The following is an 18089-nucleotide window of genomic DNA, read 5'->3' as shown; positions in this document are numbered from 1 at the left end:
GCACACATTTGTGAAATAGTGCAAATACTGTAAATAATGATGTCATACTAGTCATCCATGTAGAAGAAACACTGGACATTCATTGTCCATTGAAAGCCCATGGCACTAAAATATACAATACAACTAATGGACAGGTTTATTCCTGTTTAATGTATGCAGCAGACCAGGCGATGACCCAGGTGGCTCAGTGAATTGAGCAGAATTGATCCTCAAAGTGGCTAAAAAAGTACATTCATTTCTACCTGCTGGAGTAAAATATATGCAAATTGTTTTCATTTAAGCATGAAGCATTTTCATAATAGCTGGCACCCTCTCCTATGCACTTAGCAGCATTATCATGAGTCCTGATAGGGAGCTGTCTGTTATTTTAAAGCAGCCACATTACATTTGTAACAAAGTGAACACAGCAGGAGGGAGAAACATAATACTCTCATTTAAAAGAAGTAAACAGCACAGTCTAACAAACGGGACATTATTATTCAGTGCACTTATACAGCCAACACACCTCTCCTCTACTTTAGGGAGTAAAATGCATTGCACACAACATGCACACACACACACACACACACACACACACAGCAGAGATGAGTCAGATGCGCAGGTCAGCTGACCCCTCCCTCTACTTCTGAGTCACTGATGACGTCGACACTATCATATCAGACATGTGACCACCTCAGCCCCTCCCCTAACCCTCTATCTATTATACATTGACAGACAAGCACAAGCCTAGTCAGAATACAGATGCTTCACAATAATACTGTTCTTCCATATTATTTTTTCTTTGCTTTACATTCTTCAGTTATTTTAGTGCTTATGAAAGGACAGATTTTTTTTTTTAGCAATTTTGTACATACCTATTGTATCAATTTATGAAGACAAAGGCAAAAGAACAAAAAATTGAAATTTGCTGTTGATTTGAAGCCGAACCATTTCACCAATTCTATATTCAGTTTCTGTCTGGCTTCTCTCACTAAGACAGATTTACAGTACATCACAACCTAATTCCTTAATAACCTTAAAATATTTTTTTGAATTACTTTAATCTGCATTTACAAAACTATATCTAACCCCAGGGGATTATTCGGGGAAGAAAAATGGTAGACCAACATAGGTAACAGTCTTAACTTAAGAAACAGCTTATACAATACTGTTAATATTGGAATGTAGCTTGTTTTTTCTTCTCTTCCATATATCACTGGTCATCTTCCCCAGTTTGCTTTCTATAGGCCTCATTCAGCAGCTGTATCTCTTCATGATAGCCTGTATTTTCTTGTATTTGGCGCCTGCTGTTTTGCCGATGTGCCTCCACAGTGTCTGGAATGGTGATGTTGATGCCATCCGCCTCTGTGTTCACCGCGCTGGGGATGAGCAACGAATAGGACGCTGTTTCTCCCAGGTCACATGACACAAAGCGGTTTTCTCTCCTCGAATAACGCAGTGAAGGAGAACGGGCGTGTGTGGAGGACTGGCTAATGTTGGAGATGATGGAGACACTGTCCAAAGCTTCTTCGTTGTCACAGATCTCCAGAACTTCCAGGTGGATCTTCACATTGGTATCACCTACTGCTGCCCCAATGCCCATGCCAATGTCCAGAGCCATGCCCACATTGCTCACATTCACATCTACTGTTTGTCCACCCGAGGATGGGTCATCTGCGCTCGGTTCATGGCCTACTGACTTAGAGCGGTAAACTTCAACCTACAAAGTCAAAGAATAAAAGAATTTAAAATGATACAGAGGATTATAAATAAGCAATGGAAGATTATTACCAGTTATATTCCAATAATAAAAAATGCACTGTTTTGGTATAGCAACATTGTATTTAATATGAACAAATGCACCTACAGCTCAGATTTATTGTATAAAATACCATTACTATTAATAATAAAACATAAATGAATGCTCTATAGTACCACATTAGGGGAGAAAAAAAATTAGTACCTTCTTGCCATTGTTGGGGGAGATTCGGAGCCCATCGCTGCTGACTTCATACGTGGACAGAGAGAGAGTTTTTCCTGTGGGGGCTTGTAGAGAAACTGTGCCTTGAAAAGCACACAGGGGGATTGAGAGTCCACCTGACGACCGCTGTATGGGAATAAGTTGCAGAGAATGGCATCATGCATATCATTCATATCCTCATTCAACATTCTGCACAATACAAAGCTGTTCGTTTTGCTTGTCAAATATTAAGCAATATCAGCATGATCTCACTATCTGTTGATTAGTCACAAGATTTACATCAGAGTATATTAAATTATGAACAAGATGCATTCTGGGTAATGATGCCAGTAGCAGGAAATGCCTCCTGTGGTGGCCCAGTAGGAGCTGTGTGGAGATACTCATTATTCCCGCTAAATTATTTATCTTACTGCAATCTAATGATATAATTATGAACATGATGCTCTATACACAAGAACAATGTCAATCTCAATGCCCTGCCAGCTGTGACTGTGTGAATGGAGACACAAAGGCAAGAACAAAGTCAAGATAATCAAGCACTGCTCATGAGCAATTAGAGCAGGGGACACTGGTGGATTACTGTGTCCTTGCACATATATAAAATCTATACATTCTCACAAGATGTTTTGTTCTATGCTTTGTTTCTGATACCCCAGATCAGATGGTACATGAATTCCCATCATTTTCAGAGCAGAAAAATGCATATGTAACTATATGAAAAGGCTCCTGGTCACTTTTTAGATCATGGCAATCATTTGTTTCATGATAGTCAACTTTGTGACGAAGACATAGAACTACTGTCTTGCTCTTGATTTGTTATTTGTTTTGCATTTTTGTTCTTGTACCTTTTTTTTTTTTTTTTACTAATATTCTTGTATCTGTAATGTATGCAATGTAGAATATAAAATGTTATTCTGGTAGTCATATTTATATGACTCTGATTCCCCAGTGAGGACTGCACTGTACGATCCTGAGGTCTACATCTGCTGACAGTGAAGTCAAAGACAGGGTAAAGATGTCTTTAAGCTCTAATTTCAGCTCTCCCCATGGACGCTGAAGGCCAGAAGGCCTGACAGGGAGCAGGGGGTGCTGGGTAATGACATCTAGCTCACTAACAAGGAACAAAACACAGCAAAGGAAAAGAGAATATTTCAGCTCGGCTTTCATCTGCTGCTCTGTGGGCACTGTGCTGTGTCTCACTAATTGACTAACTGTTGGAGCTACAACCCAGTGTGTCTTCACTTTTCCCCCATTTTATGTTTTGCATTTTGTGCCAGTGTTGTAACTGATGAGGACTGGATGATTTTTCTGATGGAGTAAAAATTACTTTTCTTCATAATTAAAATTGGACAACTGGGCCAGTGTAAAACTATGGTGATTTTACCTTTTCTGTCTAATTACTTAATTTTTTACAATTTGATCATTTAAAATGGATCACAGGACAGGGTTCTTCAGTTTGATCATTGTGATAGGCACTGCTGTTTAGGCAGTGGTTATTTGATTGTTTTGTTATCCATACCATTTGAATAAAGGTAAGTTTGTATTGCAAAGTACAAAGTAGACCAAAAGAGTGCTTAATCTTCAATACTTTAATTGAATGTCATAATTTGATTTTAACAAAATTCTCTTTGGTCCTAAAATACTGTGGTAGTGTTTTGCAGTATGCGTTTATTATTATTGTTTAATGAAAGAAATAGGCCAACTCACACAGCACAGAGCCAACTTATATGTTTCAAACTGAGAACCAGAGGCAAGCTCTAGTCTAGATACTCTATGGATTTGTCTCCTCTGGGTGATTTCCAAAACATGTCATACTTATGAGTGGAGCAGACACAGTGAGGAAACACATACTGAATACTGCCAATATATGAGCACAGGATAAATGCTTTGCTTCATAATATCCTGGTTTGAACCACTGTCTGTCAAAAGTTCATAGAGTTGTCTTTGAGAACAAATGCCCGAGGCTGCATCTGTGCCTCTGGAGCAGGGTTGTTTGAGCATCACCATGTATTAATGATGAAGCCCTCACCTAACTGGGTTTCTCAGAATAGATGAGAGATATTGGAAATGTATAGATTTGGAAAAATCTGAATTCACACTATAACAATACATTACTCTAAGTACGGACGATTGATTTGTGCTACAAATAACAGATTCTTTCTTCATGTTGACACCTGTTAGTGGGTGGAATATATTAGGCAGCAAGTAAACATTTTCTCTCCAAATTGCTGGAAAATGGGCAGGTGCATGAGATTAAGCTGCTATGACAAAGGACATTTTGTGCTGACTAAACAGCTGGGTCGGAGCATCTCCAAAAGTGCAGCTCTTGGACCAATCTCAGTCACCAAGAGAAAAGAAAAGTCCAAGAACAGAAGAGTACTGATGCATGTGGAGCTCAGGCTGCTCATGTGGTTCCATTCATCAGGTCATATACTCAGTTTGCTAAAGATATGAATAGAGAGAATTGAGCTTGTACAAGGCAAGTGGTCAAACACATGAAACTAGGCCACTGATGACCAGCCTCATGTAATGTCATGTGTACATTACCAGATTTAAGCTGCTAAATTTACTTCTAATAACTGACATCAAATGAATATTATTGTCCCTAGCTCTAAAAAAAAAGTCTTCAAAATTGGTCATTGATACACTTTTAAAAAGTCCTACTTCAAAAAAAAAATTAAATAATCTCACGTGGTCTGCTAAAAGTACAGAGCCAAATGGGTTAAACAGAGGGAATTTTTAATTTTCACTCCATACTCATCAGTCAGAAAATGCTGCTTGTGTATTTTGATTTTTATAACCTTAGTTAGGTAACCTTAAAAAGAAAAAAACAAACAAAAACAACAACAACAAAAAAAACCCTCTTTATTCAAATGAACTAAATGCAGTGCAGTTTGTGTTGTTTGCTATGGTCTGTGTGATGCTGAACAGCCACAGATGAAGAGGCTTTAACAGACAATGTGACAACCTGATAGTCTCATGATCAATGAGTCTATATTGGTCACACTTTCACAAGAGAAACTCACAGGGCCACTGCAATCACAGATGCCTTATGTTCTCATCTTAACCGCAATATAAAGTCACGATCAAAACTGAAATACAGAGACAGATCATACAAACTAATTTGACATTGCTGTTGACTGCAATACTATCTATAATACAATATTATAGATTTTAACTTACTTAAGTCCAGAATTGTGGACTAGGATTGTATCTAAAAAAAATCCTCACTAATTACATTTTTATTATGTACACAGCCTTATTGAAATCTATATTTTCACTGCATTGTGTCACTGTAAAGATATTAAAAATAAGTAAATATTTTTATGTAATCATCTCATGCATGATTTATTTATTTGCTTGCTCACTTTTAGATGCATCTGAAATTTTAAATGTGTAACTGTAGATAGAAAAATATAGCAAATATACTGTCCTTGTAATAGCAACAGATTAAAAAACAGATAACATATGGAATATATGCCAAAGCTTTGCTCATTTGAACATAGTTCTTTTGACATGTTTCCAAATATAGTGCAGTTCTAAAAAACATCTTAATGATCAGCCGTTAGAATAATTTAAATCGTACAAATTGCTGCAGCGTGAAAATCAATCTCTGGCAACCCCAATGAGACAAGTACAAATGACTTAATTAGCAGTCTAAACATAAAGATAATGGAGTGGCCCTGCTCTATATTTACCTGTCTGGGGGTCCGCTCTGACTTGCTCCGGCACCACTCCCAATCTGTCAACTCAATTTTGCGACACTCTTCGTGAGACAGCCTCCTCTCTGGCCCTTCAAAGACTGATGAGGAATCTGCGAAGCCCAGCTGCTGAGGGGGGACACAGCGGAAGTCATTGTCATCCTGGTGTTCTTCATGAGGGAGGTTGGAACATTCAGCCCCACCAGACTCAGCCTCCAACAGCAGATCTGCATGAGAGGAGCTGTCCAGAGTGTGGGGGGTGCTGAAATCAAAACAAGGCCCTGATCTTTGCAGAGTGGCGAGGCCGGGGTTGGATAAGTCACAGTTGAAGAGGCTGTGGTATGGGAGCTTTTGACTTGAAGGACTTGGAGGAGACAGAGTAGCATGGGACAGCTTATAAACACCGTAGCCTTGTTGAAAAGACAGGTTGAACTCGAGTCCTCTTTTCAGCACTGCAACAGGAAACAGGTTAAGGGGTAGTTTATTGTCTTTAAATGATTTTTTTCTGCATTTGACCCACCCTTCAATGCCAGTGCAAGAGGAAACCTATTAGGAGGACACATTGCTTGAACTAGGCTTTGTGAGGATTATTTTAGCAGGAAGATTTTACCTATTGTGCATGCTTTGGGAACAGTAAAAGGGAAAGTGAAGTGAAACACATTTTTTGTGGTTTAGTGAGTATTAAGGTTAGATGGCTGCAAAATTGTTTTAATCAAGATCCAATGTCTAGCCAGGTTCCAATTTACACCAGTGATCTCTAACATTGCCCCTTAGCACTGAAGGAGGAATTGAAATGCAAATAACACTATCAGCTCACATACAACACAATGGGTGTATAGTGTACATTCCAATCTACACAGTTCTGGCTTCTAATCACCAGATGAAAATGCATGAGATTTTAGTTTTGAGTGAGTTTTGTTCTCTATTCATGTACCACTTTCCAAAATGTTTTAAGAGGATATATAAGGGAACATAAACGTAAATGTAGTCAGGGTATCATATTCTATCGGTGTATACCTGAATGTTGGTGTGCTGGGTCTCTTTTACAGTTGATGAAGCAACCACAGGGCATGTGTATCCAACGCTCGGACAGCACAAACAGAGGGGTCACGGCTGGGGCCAGCAGAGTGAGGAAGAAGCTCAGAGTTTCCAGGGACGAGCTGCGGGCGTTCACTGCATGTCTCACCAGAACCAGGGTCTAGCACAGAGACAAGATATTAAACTTTATTGTACTATCTTGGGCCAAGTATTGACTAATAGTTTGCATACAGTCCAACACTTACATTACATATCACATACTCAAATATCAGTGTTATATTACTTATATTGCCTATGGCATTTAAAATTTTCTTGGCTTCATCTCATTCCTTTATAATGTTTGAGTCAGTTTTGTAATTGCTGTTGTAAATGCTTTTTAATCATCCCATGTTATGAGTTAGACTTTCATTTCACTATGAAGAGGTTTGCTCAGCTACAATGGGATAGGATAATTAGCAATAGAGTTATTACAAATTTAAGCTATAGGCCTAGTGATCATTTATATGGCCCTTGCAAAGAGAATGTTGTTGTTTAAAACCCAGTTGCCTAATTTGCTCACCATTATGGGCATCCACAGAATGACTCTAAGCACTGCTAGGACCATGGAGAAGCGCTTCTGAGCGAACACCACTGGGGTATCACCCACACCTGCGGTCCTCTGTCCGCCCGCACACACTGGAGAGAGGCCACTGTCCTTTCTGTCCCGCAGCTTTGACCCTACTGTCCCACAGGAGCTGGGACTCAGCTCATTGTAAGTGCCCAAACTTTGGTTGGGGCTGTCAAGACAGAAGTGAGTGGACGCCGTTATGCCCTCGGCCACGTCGAGGTAAGTGGGGTACAGCAGAGCTCTCTGGGGCTCCCGTGAACACAGCAGCTGATAGGTGAGAGGGATAAAGAAAAGAAGCAACCCACAGAAACACAGGGAATACAGGGAGAAAAGGAGCAGGATGTACAGGCTATCTATCTCTGGGAAGCATCCGAGAGACGCAGGTGCGAAGCTGCCCCAGCCGCAAAGAGGTAACACGCTCACGGTCAAGCTGACTGCCCACACACCGGCTATTGCCCAAGCCACTCGGAGGGGCTGACGGGCTGAATGGAGCACCCCGAATCTTTTGGTCACATAGAAGGTGTATGCAGCGATGAGAAAGGCTTTCATGTTGCTCGAGACACCCTGGAACACGTATAAAAGTCCAGACAAAGTGCACAGCTTACCGGAGCCCTCGTCCCTCTGCCACTGCAGGAGCATGAAGAGAGACAGGGGCACCACGCTGAGCAGATCGTCCACGGACATGGAAGCCACGATGAGGCATAGAGAGGTCTTCCTTCGCATACGAGTCAGAGACAGTAGTGAAAACACGCCGCCAGCTAACGTGGCAACCGCGATGGTTACGCACAAGCCGAGGAGCAGCAACCGCATCTGCCCCTCCACAGATGGACGCGATTGCTCGTATGTGGTGGCTGTGGAGTAGTCGCTCTCGTTGGGTGCCAGTGAGCTGAGGGGGTACGTCGCAGACATTGTCACAAATCAACTTTTGTTACCCAAACACTGTTATTCAAAGTAAAGTAAAGTTTATGTCCTCAGATTGCGCTCAAATGGACTCATGGTAAAATCCACTTCCTCGGTGAATGTGCGCTTCCACCACATCCTCGCTCCGCGGAGCTTCAGAGCAAGGTCCTGCCCATACAGTCTATGGTCCTGCCACACACTTCTACGCTCAACCCGCGCAACAAGGACACACTCTGCTATCAGCATCAGCTTTACGCGCTGTCGTCATCGGCGTTTTTTCTCCTCATGCGAGACTCATTTGGGTTGGGCTTGCATTTTACCACATGTGTCTAACTACCACAGCACAAGCTACTCTTTTTCTCCTTTTGAGGTTTTGCAGGGAATAATAATAAACAATATCATGCATTAAAACTAATATTTTAATTAAACCATTAACCTGCCTCATACGAGATCTCAATCATTTGGTTCTTTGTGAATCTTTAGGCTGGCACTTTACTGGAGGCCTTCGTACTGTTTCCCCATAGCACAGCATATCAGTACTGAAATGGCCTTGTCCTGTCTTATCCTCCCCGGAGCTGTTCAAGGATGTTCCTGCCCAAAGAATAATCTATGGTTGATACATGGCATATGGCATACACATTTAACATCTTTAAATACACTTAACATCTCATAGTATAAAAAGAGTTGATGATACTGGTGCAAAATGAACATTTTCATTAATGGTCTCTTAGTGACTCCTGTCCCTTCTGGCCTCAATTAGACTTACATTTAATATTTAATATGCACTTACTTCACAGAAACAGAAAAAAAAAAACATGGACTGGGTTATATTTTCAAATGAATTTCTCCTAAAAATGTTGTACATTTGGAAAATTTTGAGATGCGCTGATCCATTCATGGTCATCAGTCCTTCTTACACTGTCACATATTGGAAAATACATTCCACCTTCCATTCTTGCACATGTGTGTAGAGAAAACTGTAAATCTTTCATAAATCTCAAATGTTTTGCTGTAAATCTAATGTATATTGTATTGTAGTACAGTGCGCATGAATCCATGTTAATAAAATCACATTAGACTCAAAGGTTGGGACAGCTGCAATCACTGTTTTGTGTACTCCCTTTCCACATCAAAACATTGAAAAAAGATCTTCAAGGCCTTGATCCATGATCCACTTTATCCATAGCTGGGTTATGGGCCAGGAGTCTAAGCAGAGGCTCCCAGACTTCCCTCACCCCAGACACTTTGTCTCGCTCCTCTGGGGAAACCCAAAGGTGTTCCAAGGTCTACATCTCCAAAGCTCAAAATGCTCTGTTTCACCTTCTTATGTCATGCAGTGGTATCTTTCAAGTTAAAGGTTCCTTTTACCTTTGGTTGAGTAGAGATGGGCAATTCCAGGGCTGAAATCATCCGAATAATTTTAATGAAGGTGTATATGGAGTTTAAAAACACTGTGAAGCACTTCCTGTATTACCACATGATGCCACAAGGTACAACAGAGTGTTTTCAATTTGAGAGAACTCTGCTTAAAAATGCAGGGTTTGTGTGTTAAAAATGTGATGTTGTTTGTGATGAGGCAACAATATTATAACATAGATGAGCAAACAGCCTAATATAACCCCTTCAAAGATAACATACATTATGTACACACACACACACACACACACATAGAGCAGCTGAGATCAGCCCCTCATCAAGGTGACCCAGTTTGTGCATTTCACATGCAATACTGTGCCCCTAATGCTGCATTTAAAAAAGTACAAGGTGACAGTGTGGACTGGATATTTTTACACAGAGAGAAAGAGACACTCTGGAATGTTCCATAATATGGCATTATTAAAGTACTTTGCATTTACAATCACATACATTCTTTCTGTGAGTGGGGTCATCAGATTTGACCTGTAACTCACCTGCTTGTGTGTCCATACAGCTATAAAGCTCTATAGCTGCAAAGCAAAGCAAGAACATCTCCAAACAGTAGATAACATCCAACAAATAAAAGTTACACTGTGCACCTTTAAAAGGGCTATATCCAGATATTTTCATTCTGTCAGTATGTCCCATTATCAACTATGAATAATCCAAAAACATTTGTGAAGATATTAACTATGTCTAAAAGATTGAAAAACTATTTAATATGAATGTTTTGGAGCCTGTAACTCTTCTGTAATTGTATAGAGATTAAAGAGTAAAATGTCACCATATTACTGAATATATTATAGCAAAAGAAGCAAACTCAATCAGCAATGTAGATGTACAACAAAAAATTAAAATGAAAAAAAAAAGCTATAATTTTGCTCTCTTACAAGATGTCAGTCAATCGGAATAATCAATAAACAAACAGTAACTATGGGAACACCAGATGTGCACTGACTGATCACATCCAAGTCTGTCAATAATTTTGCATAAATTTGCATTGGTAATTCCTCCTAGAGAGAATTAATTTTTTAAAAGGAAGAACATGACAGGGTACTCCTCATCAGAAATGAAAAAAGAGAGTAGTAGTGACTTACAAAGTAACTGCAGCACAGCGTGTACCATAGGGCTCAGACTAAACGCCAACGAGGCTGTCTGAATACAGAAACACACACCGCACACATGAAGTCAGACATTGGCTTTAAGATCACCTTTGAGAATAAATACAGGAGAAATGAATGAATAAGTAAATAAATAAATAAGCAAGTGAATAAATAAAAAATAACTGTGACCTTGGAATAAAAGTGAGCGTGAACTGTGATCCTTTATTGATCAGACATTAAGAATGTATGAATAATGTTTTTTTCAACTTCTTGTGTCTGTCTAAATGACCATGGCGAGTGGTGTCGAGTGATCATTCAAAGGGGAAGGTTAGGGAGTTTTAATCCCAACCACTGCAGTTCACATTCCTCTGTCTAAGACCTATTCTCACCAAGCAAAAACAGCTCCAGCCAGATTTGACCACACTAAACTAATCACAGACAAAAACAAGGACACTCCTAGTTACATGCTGGAGTGAAGTATTATAAACAAAAATACATTCACTATAAGTTAGAAAGAGATTGAAGACAGTATGTCAAAGAAATGGGTCTGATTAGAGCGCTCCTCTGTTGTGGATGAAACTGAAGCAAGCTGTCAAAGAAAAACTTCAACTATTGAGACAGATTGGACTAGAGCTACAGTACTGTATATCCTTCCTTGAGGCCCTGGTGATCAGATGGGCCAGCTGACTTGCTATGTCCCTTGCTATATCGCAGACAGGCAGTCATGTCTCTTTCCATCAACCACAGGTCAACTATGGGTACAGAAATAATAATAATGATAATGTTAAAATATATAAGCACAGACTGAAGACTGACCTTTCCCTTCATAGCATCTACTAAATCATTCTCTCCTTCATCATCTACTCATCTTCTATGCAGTTCTTTTGAGAATAAGCACAGGCAGTGTACATTAAACACATGCGTGGAGTCTTGTATACCGGCCTCTTCCCGTGCTGAATAAATCCACTGCTTTAAAAATATTTCTTAATTTTGCCTTTTAACGTTTGTGGATTCAAGAACATAGAGACACGTGCAGACTCAGCCCAAGTTTGTCATTATCCCAAGTCACATCAAAAATTAATGAAGCAGCACTTGACACAAAGGCACACGACAAAAGCTGAATGGAGCCGTGTTTGTGTGTAAGATGGAAGTGAAAATGAATTAGGGGGGAATAAATTGTTATGGCGTGACATGAATTTAGAATACCTAGACTCTCCCAGATCTTGTATGCTATCTCTCCTGCTTATAAAAGAGGTCAGTATCTCATGTTAGTTGAATTCAATCATCTTCAGCAGCTTATTTGCAGAGAAATGAAGCTTTGAGCTGGAATTAGGTACACTATGAGTAAGTTGTTGTGAATGGGACCCTTCTATTTTGGGCACAAGATTGCAAGGCTCATAAAGGTAACAGTTGTGTTCAGCCAGGTATACTGTATTGTATGCGTACAGGAGAATTTGTCTTTTGCATTTGACTCATCTTTCACCTGTCAATAGGAGTGCAGCACCGGGGGACGCATCTCCTGATCTTAAGATATGGTGTGCCACCTGTTTTAGGTGAAAAATCAAAGTGAAGACATAAGTTAAAACATCTTGTATCTTTTTGATATTGTGTTCTGAGGCAGGCTGCTCTCCTAAAGTCCATTCAGCCCAAAATTCACAACAACGGTTGTCATGGAAACACTGATGGGTTTATGAACATAAGCAGGCACCTTTGCTCATCCTTGCTCAGCACATCTGTTTAAGCTCACGGTCAGGTGAGTGTATTTGTTGCGCTTCATAGCTGCAGTGGTATTTATCTTGAATTTATTCATCAAAAATGACTGACAAAACCAAATTAAAATGTGGGTGGGGACATTTTTTACATTAATTTACAATATGAAAAATAAATCTAGTGGGTGAAGTGTCTTGCCCAAGGACACAAAATGCACTGAAATCAATCTGCTGTGTTTGTGCACAAGCACTGCTGAGCCTCTACCCCTCTATGGCACCTGGTACTCATCTGTTATCAAACTACCAACCAGGCCCAACCCTTCCTAGCAGTCATTCAGAAGGTGGTATATAGGCAAAATTAACTGTGTTTGTTTTAACTCATTTAGCATTATCATATCTGAAGTTAACACTATCATATATCACTATCATATTTTAATTTTGTATCCACTTAAATATATTACCATTAAGTGAAAAAGTGAAAACCAAACAAGATCACTCTTGTCTATTGTAAAATATTCCATTAATAGTAATTTATCTCATAAAACATAGTAATAATGATTAATCAATGATAATCTAGAACCTATATAACACTGATTTGTTTCTCTTTTTCATCCACCAGAGGGCACCACTGCTCCATGAAATCTTTTAGCCAGAGAGGTTGATTTTGACTCAAGTTGATTACTATACTAAAGAAACGTCACTACCTATAACCACGCGAAGAGCCAACCATAAAATACATAATATTATGTGTGACATAATATCCATGCAAACTTGGTACATGCTCTGGTGTTCACACACATAGGCCTCCTTGTGTCTTTGCTAATCAGCATAATGAATTCTTACTCTGCTGCTTCTCTGTCTTCTTAGAATCAATTACCTGCAGAAAAAAAATAGCATAGTGGAACAATCATTAACGTACATCATCTGAATGCAAGGCACTACACTGGTCACCTGTGTGTTTCCTGAAATTAATGAAATGCGACATTCATATGTCATGCATGTTTCTCTCATTTTTCATCCAATAATTAGCAAAATGGACATTTTCATTTAGTCTAATATTTTATGCACTTACTTCACAGAAACAGAAAAACCCCCCAAAACAAAACATGGACTGGGTTTGATTTTCAAATTAATTTCTTCTAAAATTTTGTACATATGGAAAATTTGGAGATGCTCTGATCCATTCATGACCATCAGTCCTTCTTTCACTGTCACATATTGGAAAATACATTCCACCTTCCATTCTTCCGCATGTGCTGTAGAGAAAACTATAAATCTTTAATAAATCTCAAATTTTTTGCTGTAAATCTAATGTATATTGTTCATGTAGTACAGTGCACATGAATCCATGTTAGTAGAATCACATTAGACTCAAAGGTTGGGACAGCTGCAATCACTGTTTTGTGTACTCCCTTTCCACATCAAAACATTGAAAAAATATCTTGGAGGCCTTGATCTATGGGCCAGGAGTCTAAGCAGGGACTGCTAGACTTCCCTCACCCCAGACACTTCCTCCAGTCCCTCTGGGGAAACCCAGAGGTGTTCCAAAGCCTGCCAAGAGACATTGTACCTTTCCCATTGTCTCCTCCTGGTGGGACATACCCAAAACACCTCTCAAGAAACACCTCCCATCTCAGCTGTGTTTGCAAGGAGCAGTGACTCTACTCTGAGCTCCTCCTTTGTGATCAAACTCTTAACTCTGTCTTCAAGTGAATGCCATGTTATTCTATATAACAGAAACTTATTTTAACAACTTACATTCTCAATTTTTTTCTTTTGGCCATTACCCGCAGCTCAGGTTAGAGTAGTATATTAGTACAACATGTTTATAAGCAGCCTCAGAGCTTTACTGGTGGAATGACTTCTCCCCATATTACCTTGAGGTGGTCAATATGTAAAACTCAAAGAATTTGGCAGACAGCCTCAAACCCTAGATATTTCTTATCTTACTGACAGGAAAAACTCTGTGGTAACTAGGGACATGTATTGATAGAATGGGGTTTTGGGAGATTTTTATTGTGCTTTGGTGCATTCATATTTACAAAACCACCATTCCAATTAGCAAAGAGATCAAGATGTTTTTTATGCTCTTTTTCATTCTTTATGCTCTTTTTCATTTCTTTTTTGTTTTTTTGCAAGCATCAAAGTTTTTTTTTTCATCTTTGTCTCCCTGGCAGCTCTGCAAACGTCAGACTTTGGAAAATGTAGAACTATCAATTTCTTCACAAAACATCACCACCTGCCATGAGCTTCTTGTTCGTCCAGCTGCATCTGTCAGAATTGGGTTGACCGTCTTCAAATCCTGTCTGTCTTTTATTTGACTAAAAATAACACTAGTATTTCAGTGCTTGGGGTTTGGGCCTGTGTGTTGTTTTCCTACCACAACATTAGAGGGCAGTGCCTTTATTGGCTGGAGTGCTGTAAAGTCCATTTGATAAAGTAGGTGGGGCGCTGCTGCTTTTTGGTCACAGATTGCTCAAATGAAAAAGCATACATCATAGATATTTGGTGCACGTGGCAGATGCTTCCTGTGGCAGATCGGAGCAGATCTGGGCACCGCAGAGCTGATGGAATGTGGGTGTAGGCAAATCCAGTGAGTGTGTGAATGCAAATACTGTCAAAGGTGTTACAGGTTAAAGTCAATACTGTATTTAATACCTCTCCAGGGAATTTAGAAAAAAATATATTCAGAAGAATATAGTACATCATCAACTGAAATGATGATTGAACTCCGTGTGTGCATTAGTTAAAAAAGTGGTCAAAGTGTTTGAAAATGACAGAATGTAGAAAAGTTTATTATCACTCCATCTAGCTATATTATCTGTATTGTATTGTCAAAGGCAATACAATCTTGCTCTTCAGAATAATTATTATAATTATAATTATAGTAGGTTAAGCAATGTGGAAAGTATAAGTCAGATGAGTTTTGAATTGGACTACACTTGTGAAATCAGTCATAAAAACAAAACAATTGATGCTCTAATTGGCCGTTTATTAAAAAAAAAAAAAAATCTTTATATTTAGTCAATGTAGGGATATAGTATAATAAACAAACATTTGTCTGTAGATATTTCTATGTAAATCCCCCTCATTGTATATGTCCCACAAGTTGTTAGTTTAATGCACTGGCAACATTGCATTTGTATTAGCACCTACTTAACACAAAAGGTTTATGTTACAGAATTTTGAGTTCTAATTACATACATTTGATTTCACATAAATGTAAATGTTGAAGAAAAGTATGGTATTGTAGACTACTGTATCTGCCTTCAGGATCCTCCTTTAATTAGTGTTTTCTTACAGTTAAATCTGTCTGCAGATTTAAGGATTACAATTTATCCTGCAACATCTGCACTGCTACTAACACACAACACTGTTCTCTATGGATGTAGAGTTATGGGTATAATGCAAGACAATGATGCTTGTACTCTGTTTGCACTATGTTTTCTATTCACTATGTTTTGGTAACAGAAGCATTTTGTATTGGAAACAGGAGTTTTCAGACTCATAATTAGGCATGAAAGTAGGCTGAAAATGTAGGGTAATTTATATACCAGACTATAGGCTTTGTTTTTTGTTTGTTTGTTTGTTTATTTTAATTTATTTTTAATGCATTGAAATGCATTTTTAATTATTTTGTCACTGCTATCTGATGAGTCAGACTGAGTTTGACAGTGCACAAGCGCTTAATTATTTACATTCATAAACTGTAATTGAACTGAAATGATAATGCAGAGTTGCTTCTCTAAATGTGACCACTTTTGGTGTTACAATGGATGTCATTCCCTCTAAATGTGATTTTAATGTTGCAATTTAACACATTTTAGATTGCACTGCAATAATAGTGTGGGTCTGAAAAAGGTTTAACTTCACTTGTTAGTATAGTTGCAATTTTTGCAACACAATTCACAGCTTATTTAGACTATGTGTGCAGGCACAGAAGAACTTTCTAGACCTATAGACCTTTAATAGTTGTCTAATGCAATGTTTGGAGTGTCTCGTGGGAAACTTGAAAGTTTATGTTTTTGTTGACTTATGGGTAGGATTAGACAGAAACTACTAAATAAGCAGGTTCCCATGCATTGAGTTAATTGTAGTGGAATTCTAGCCAAAATCTTCTGACAGGCATCAAACATAAGACAAGTGATAAATCCCGTTTAAAAACAGAGGTGAATGTAGCATGCCTTCATGAGAGGAGATGGCACATGCACAGAGAGACTGAATTTCTGATACCACTCAGTAATAGAAATGCACTGACAATGGCCTCCCCCAAAGCTGCTGAAAGGAGGTGCAAGATCAAAGGAAGTAATCACTTGAACTACCTCACCTTGAGCTGTATGCTTAAGAAAATTGGACAATTGGTATTTGAGGCATCTGATTTAATTGTATAGAGGATTTAGATTTGTGTCAAAATGGTTAAAAACATTTAATCAAATACGTTAAACATTAGCAAGTCCACTGCTTGCTCATTATGTTTGACTTTGACCTCCAGCCCCTAGCCGAGTCATCCTAAGCTGCTATTGAGGCTCCAAACTTGTCTCAGGGAGAAAATGTGGTTAATAAATGATGAAACTGCTGGTGGTCAGGTGATGTCATGAAGAAAACAAAATAAAGGTACAACTTGGAAAATGACAATTGAAGAGCAGTGTTTTAAATTATGGTCCAGTTCATCCACCAATAAACATTACAATGCTTCTTTATTTCAAACTATGCACTAAAATATTTATGACATTAGGTGATGTGATGGTGAGAGTTGATAATGCATTGGGAAAAAGTGGAGTACCAGAAATGGAAAGGGAGGCTAAGGTAAATAAAGAATGAACTTCTGTCTACTCGACAGAGAGAGTGCAAAAAATATGATATTAGAGATATGATATTGTACTGAGCCCACCTCAATGAGATAAAGGTAATTCCTATTTAAAAAATAAGGGTTTTGAGACCTTGAGACTGCCTCTGTATTGAAAAATGTATTGAGCAGTGAGTTGAGAAGTGTCAATTGAGAGTGCAGTGCAGCCTGGACACAGAAGGAGGTGAGAGGCCAGGCTGCAGATGGAGAGCAGGGCACATGGAGCAACTAAGTGCCTATAAAGTATGTTCACATGATGTTCCACAGACCTGTAGAGGGGGCTGGGACTGAGGTAGGTGAACAGGATGTGGTGGAAGCTGAATACACCAGACAATAGCCACATTCAAAAGCAGGCCTACACCGCATGTATAAAATAATGAAAAATATCTCCACTGTTGTTGTAATTCCCTCAACATTCATAGTGAATCCACTCAAAAACGGCATACCAATGCCTTTAAGTAGCAGATTCATCTCAGTCTCACACGATATATCAAATGTTGTAACATCAATAGATTAAAATCAGATTGTGTTAACATTCTGACTGGTTCCACAGGGAATCAAGCTTTTTCAACCATTATATTCATTGAACCAAGAAGAAGGAAATTTCAAATGATGCCATGGGCCTGCAGACAAGTACATAGTCAATCTGAAGCAGGGTCCATGACAGCGGGCGGCAAGCATAATGAAACAAAGCTGAATAAAGCCGTGCCCAATTTTCATGGAAATTTCAAAACTGATATGTAACGCTCCAATGAAGATGACAACGGGAGGATTGTGATGCGGGACACATTGTTTATTGGTGAAAGGAG

General features: G+C 38.9%; 1 protein-coding gene across 1 annotated transcript; it reads right to left on the bottom strand.

Annotated features, from left to right (window-relative positions):
* Positions 1-1192: 1192 nt before the first annotated feature.
* On the bottom strand, positions 1193-8215 carry LOC110163705 (probable G-protein coupled receptor 149). The gene is made up of 5 exons (XM_020928716.1): positions 7259-8215; positions 6679-6859; positions 5659-6113; positions 1943-2086; positions 1193-1699 (listed from the first exon to the last, which is right to left on the bottom strand). Exons 1-5 carry the CDS (start codon positions 8213-8215, stop codon positions 1193-1195), a joined length of 2244 nt encoding a protein of 747 aa, XP_020784375.1.
* Positions 8216-18089: the final 9874 nt, after the last annotated feature.

Source organism: Boleophthalmus pectinirostris, unplaced genomic scaffold (genome assembly GCF_026225935.1).
Source record: "Boleophthalmus pectinirostris isolate CB_2022bp ecotype Guang Dong unplaced genomic scaffold, ASM2622593v1 HiC_scaffold_9, whole genome shotgun sequence".
Classification (NCBI taxonomy): domain Eukaryota; kingdom Metazoa; phylum Chordata; class Actinopteri; order Gobiiformes; family Gobiidae; genus Boleophthalmus; species Boleophthalmus pectinirostris.
The sequence above is the reverse complement of the archived record's forward strand: the minus strand, read 5'-3'. Positions and strand labels throughout refer to the sequence as shown.